The 5866-nt window shown below is 47.5% G+C and overlaps 1 protein-coding gene across 1 annotated transcript; it reads left to right on the top strand.

Moving 5' to 3' along the window:
• Positions 1–4373: 4373 nt before the first annotated feature.
• N7506_001891 (uncharacterized protein) lies at positions 4374–5459 on the top strand (the record flags this gene model as incomplete). Its single annotated transcript, XM_056951187.1, has 4 exons — positions 4374–4537; positions 4614–5039; positions 5109–5271; positions 5313–5459. 4 exons carry the CDS (start codon positions 4374–4376, stop codon positions 5457–5459), a joined length of 900 nt encoding a protein of 299 aa, XP_056817102.1.
• Between the last annotated feature and the right edge of the window lie 407 nt (positions 5460–5866).

Here is a 5866-nt window from a genome sequence, read left to right as displayed (position 1 = left end):
TCCCTAGTTTTGGCCACCGAGAAATGTGAGTCATGGATCATCTCGCGAATCTACAAGCTAATGAACGATAGTGAACCATTGACATCGCACCAGCGGGCCCCGAGGACACAGCATCCTCGTTAGTATTCTACGTCAAGCCATGGCTTAGACACTTTTCCCGGCCCCATCGCTTCAAATCGCGCAACCTAAACCTGGCTAAGTATATAAACCAGAGGAGCGGGCCAATAACAGGTGTGGAAATCCGATTGCGAGCTTCGCTGCATAAAGGCTGAGACGTTTCCTGGTAATGTGAGTGATTTATCGCGCCTTCCGCTGCGCTATTTCCATTTTGTTGTGCAAACTTTTGTGCTCCAAAAAAACGAACACCATTACTGATTCTAATGCCATTGTACATAGGAGCAGCCCATTGCCACTGAAACATCCATGATGGGACTTCTATCGCCGGATCGCAGATAAGACCAAGCTGGCACCACGACGCGTGCTGCATCGCGTCTTGCGCCTCGACCTCACCGCCTTCACACCACAGGTGGTTCGTCACGCGCCTTTGGCTCTCAGAAGTTGCCCGGTGCACCCAGCGCGGCTTATTCGAAGCGACAGCCGGAGAGTGCGACGAACTGGAGACAACATCATGTCAACACGGCATGGGTGGCGACTGCATTGATGAAGACATTTGTAAGTGATCTCGCCGGTAAGATATAACCACGAAGCTAATTGATCGTTTCGTGTCAGGCGAACATTCTGCGAACTTTATGAACAGGTAAGTTATAAAATCTCGCCCAAGTGGTGAGCTTGCTGACTCGGATCGTACAACAGCGCCCCTCATATCCCCGTCACTCGAGTCGAATGCGAAGCGAGCAATCTTATATACTCGAGCTCCTCTAGACCGATGCGATCGCAAGCTATCTGTCCCTTCCTCATGACCACTGGTGGCATGGACGAGGAATGACTGGAATGTTCACATCGTCTCGGTCCTTCTCTCAGTCGACACTATGCATCAGTCCTCGGTTGGCATCTCGCGTCTTTTCAGTCCTGGAACTCCAAAATACCGAGGAATGATGGTGGTTTTTTTCACAGCCCGGCCTTTTTGAAGCAACGGCGGGAGAGTGCGATGAACCAGAACACAACATGGCATGAATGGTGCTGCATTACCTTGCCGAAAAGGATTGTAAGTGATCCATTTGGTGAGCTCATTTGGCCACGCAGTTCACTGATCATCTCGTCTCAAGCGTACATAACGTGCCCTCTGCAAACTCTATGAATAGGTAAATCATAACAACCCGTCCTAGTGGTAAGCCTTGCTGACTCGTATCATACAACAGGACGCCCTCATTTTCTCTGCTCGAGCCCACCTCCACCGATGCGATCGCATATTGTCTATCATTTCCACATAACTACTGCGGCATCGATGGTGAGCCAACGTAAGGTCCAGATCGTCTCGGCCCTTCTCTCAGTCGACTCTGTATCAGTCATGTGCTAATGTGTCTACCCGATACAAGGCTCAGGCCACAATGGGCCTGTACTACCGTGCTTTGGCATTCGAACACCGCGAAAGGACAGCCTCCTTGTGGATCAATTTCCTGATGTCCAATGGGTGATCCTCATTATCCTCGATTCGAATCTCACATGCCTGGCAGCTTGACAGGCACCGGGGTGAGCTCATGTTTCAGTCTGACTCATGGCGGACGAGTCCTACTTTTGCCGACGAGCATGCTTTGAGTCTAAGTCTGCGTACAACGAGAAGGTGAGGCGAGGCTCCCATCATTCGAGCCTACCAATTAACATTGTCCATATCAGGTACGAACCGATAAAGGAGACGGTAGGATCCCGAGTCATAGCCCAGTCAACTATAGAGCCACGAGCAAAGAGATGGCGTCTGATAGATTCACCAGATCTTACTCCGCGTTGCTGGGCGGTCAACGTATTCCAGTGGATGGAACCGACAAATGGAAACGAGCGAGCGGGAGAGACCAGCCGGACATACACGGCGCAGCATCGAAGGCACTTTCAGGCCTCCTGAGGCGTCTTTGGACAGATCTTGGTATCCTTGATGCCTAGGCACACTCTATTTTTTTTTTTTTTTTTACCCAAGTCAGAGCAACATCTACAACATCCTGGATCAATTGCTCGTTGACTGACGAGATTGCCGGTTCTGTTGCTAATTCAACGCCATTGGCCTCTGGTTCCCCATTGCCCTGATGGTGGCCTTGGGTAGAAGTCTCGGTAGTAGACGGCGGCAGATTTTGTAGATGTTCACCCCCGCGCTTCCTTTGTTTGTTTCCTCGAGGCCACTGCAGCTGCAGGTCAGTAGTGCGTCCTCTACATCGAATTTCCTTGAGCATGACTTATTTACCAGGCACTGCGCTTTGACGACATTTGACATATCGTCGTTCGAGCTGATCCTTTGTGAAGTTGGGTTTCTGCACAAATTTGCTCAGAGCCATCCTCTGTGCGACCTCTGACTATTATGACAGCCTATGCTAACAGCTCTACCCCTAATCGGCATTCATACGATTGCTTTCGGCGGGGTTGGTTACGCGCATGTCTGCTGCGGCCCCAATCCAAGTAGATCGCATCACCAAAGTCCGTCGTAAATACTGGCGGAATCGTCTTTACCAGATCTGGTCAAGATGGTGCTTGCTAGACCCGGTCGGGCTGCATAAATGTTCTCTACACGGGGCTTTCTTGGGGGCCCAATGGGCCGAAAACAATACAGACATGCCGATTCTTGACATTTGCTTAAAACGGAATATAAATCGGAATTAGCTCACTTCCATTGGGTACGATTGGGTTGAAGGCTTTGCAAAAGATGGAAAGACAGAGTGACAATTTAGCCAATAACAGCGCACAAGGCTGACAACATGGAGAGTATATCAATATGTCGGACCGTCTTTTCACATCGAAAGGAAACAAAATTTCCAGTAAGCTGTACGGTCGGACAAAAAAACCTCACACTCTTGACAGCAATTCAGTAGTCATGCTGGAAAGATAACTCCTCGTTCTTGTGAGGAGACAGGTAAAAGGCAGTACTAGCTCAAATTAGTGCGTTGCTATCCCTTGACTAATTTTAGGGGAAAATACCTCGTTGGAATACCTATATGTAGATGTTCTCACTCTTCAAGCCCGCCCCTGGTGCTGTAAGGTTTTCCGCTCGTTGCGCAATGTGTACAACTCCTGCATGAAGCCCCGCGCCTATTGGGGGCGAAGGTCTGATTGCTCACATGCGATTTGGCAGAATGCAATAAGAACAGGTCAGTAGTCGAATAAGGACGACCCACCTCGTCTGGCTTCTCGGAAGTGACCTGGACTCTGCCATATATAATCGGGCGCAACGGCTAACGATCTAAACTGCAAGGTAATGAGGAGACACCAACTTAGACTCGCGCGCTCAGATATCGAACGCGAATATAGATGAGCCCATGGCAGGGCAGGCTTGGGAGAAAAGCCAAAGGCGATAGCGGTCTCTCGGAATCTCAACATGCAAGGAAATGTCGGTGTGAGCACATAAGAAATATGTGGTGCGAGACGCGAGATACCTGAAGACAATTCGCTTGATTTTGAAAAAGTTGCAAGATTGATTACGCTGTGGGAATATAAATTGCCAGTAATCCTACGCTTTTGGGTCCATCTTTATGCGAAAGGTTTCCATCAGATCTATTCAGTTACCTACCGTAGTAACTGTCAGTATTGGAAATGTGTCTTCTTCCTACGTGTTTGCATAGTTTGTTTTATTTATTAGTCAGATCACCTACGTAAATTGCCAGATGAAGGGATAGAGAAATACATGCGTTCGGAGATCCATGATTGGCCAGGTAGATGCTTAGTTAACTAGTGATGGTGGAGCCACAATGGTGCGTGGTTCATCCGGATTAATTGGATCTCAGAACCAGCTAGTGTTATGTTCTTGTTACATTCTTACCTTACTGGGCCATCGGTGATCTCTTCGAGAACTAGTATCTGATTTATCAAGAGGATGGCTATGATGTAACAAAATTGAGTGTCTATTATCGAGTATCGAAGTTGCATGTTACTCGTCACATGTCTTTTCTACTCGACGATGTCATCGACTAGTCCCTCACATGTGTAATCTCGATAGTATCACGAATACCCCGAAGGACTCGTGCTGCATCACGCGTCTGGAAATAGGTTTGGCCAATAAAATGCTAAAAATTACCGGCGATGAATGGGGTGTAATTTTAGTGGACAATTACAGTCCGAAACTGCGCTCTATTTAAAACAAAGTTCCCGATGGATTGGCGGTATCGGAATTTGAAAATATCAGGATCGTTTTCTCAATCACACATGTTGTACGCCTGGAACTAGTGTCGACCTTCTGTAAAATTGCAGAGCAGGCATTTTTCTCTTAGACGAACAAAATGCCTACAGGCACTCAGCGCATTAGGATAAGTAATCTTTTAAATCCTGCTTCAGACAACTTCGTCAGTTCCGCGGCACGTTTACCTCTGAACCCTGAATCCCAAAGCCAAGATGTGCCAGGTAGCACCGGAAAATATGAGAGTTCCTCGAATTGCACTAAAGAGTATGCTGGTCCTATCAAAAGTTACGGCAATGAAGTGTCTAGCCTACCATCGCATTGATCGCTGACCGCTCGATAGGGTTGAGAAACATACCAGGGCATCTTTCGCTTTGGAAATCCCAAAACAGCAATTCAAGCCCATCCACACAATTTTGCGGCCATATCTGTCTGCCCAGTCCTTCTGTGCCTCTTTGAAAGCCACCCAAGAGAAGTCAGGCGATGATATTCGCGAGGACGGGGACTCTGAATTGAACATATGTTCTGAAAAGAACGAAGCAAGGGCCATGAGGCTCGCTGAACTTGTGAATGATTATCGAACACTACATATTTATATCCTTGAGCACACCACAAATTTGCCATTTGAGCTCACCGGGCAAGAAAGTTATCGGGTGCTCATGGAGTGCCGCGCTTTTTCCCAGGCCCTCTTGACGGGAAACTACAGTCCGGAACCTATTCCAACTTGGGGTGGGGATGAAGACGCTCTGGTCGCCAATATGCTCAAGCAGTGAGTGTGATAATATTTGTTTTCTCGATTGAAGCCTGTCTTGACCATTCTTTCTTTTTTCATATTCAGAGTCATCCTCGACGCGAGCGCCCGCAGATTCCAAGCGTTCAAAATTTATCTTCGTGTCAGTGCTGCCAGATATTCGATCATGCAGGGCGGTAATGTCATACGCCGATCCCCACTCGAAGCGTGTGCTGGTCGGCTACGAGACATAGATACAACACTGCAAAACGTGCGTAGTGGCTACCATGTATCTATTACTATAACTGACAGATCCTTCGCAATGATCAGGAACTTGCCACGATGACTGACAACTTTGTTGCCTCAAATCTCCATGAAGCTGATCTGAGAGCTGGATACTGGGTCGACGAGGACCCTTGTCTTGCTGCAATCTCAGTTCGGATCCAGTCCCAGGTTTGATACAGATGTTGATAATACAGCTGCGCATCTGAAATATCTGCATCACTCGCAGGCCGCAGTGCTACATCCCTTCTTTTTTTTCATTTGTCCGCGAAATCTTTGCGGAAGGATGGCACTCCGAAATTTCGTCGCGGTATGACATCTATTGTACTAGCTGCGTGTTGGGTAAATATGAAGATCGTCAAGTTTTTCTCTCAGAAATAGCAAGATGAGCAATGCTGTTTACGATGAATGACCGCGAAAGATGAGGCCGGATTGAGAAAGTAGAGGGAATTCGGAATAGACAATCCGAAGTATCTATACAAACGACCAAGTTGATTTCCAATCAACTTGGGGTAATTGTTGTATATATAGGCTCATGTATCCCTCTGAAATAATAAGAAAATCTATACCTCTGAACAACAACA

Source organism: Penicillium brevicompactum (genome assembly GCF_028827555.1).
Source record: "Penicillium brevicompactum strain IBT 35665 chromosome Unknown utg000001l_segment0_segment0, whole genome shotgun sequence".
Taxonomy (NCBI): Eukaryota; Fungi; Ascomycota; class Eurotiomycetes; order Eurotiales; family Aspergillaceae; genus Penicillium; species Penicillium brevicompactum.
Note: the sequence above shows the minus strand (reverse complement) of the source record. Positions and strands in the feature narration are given on the sequence as shown.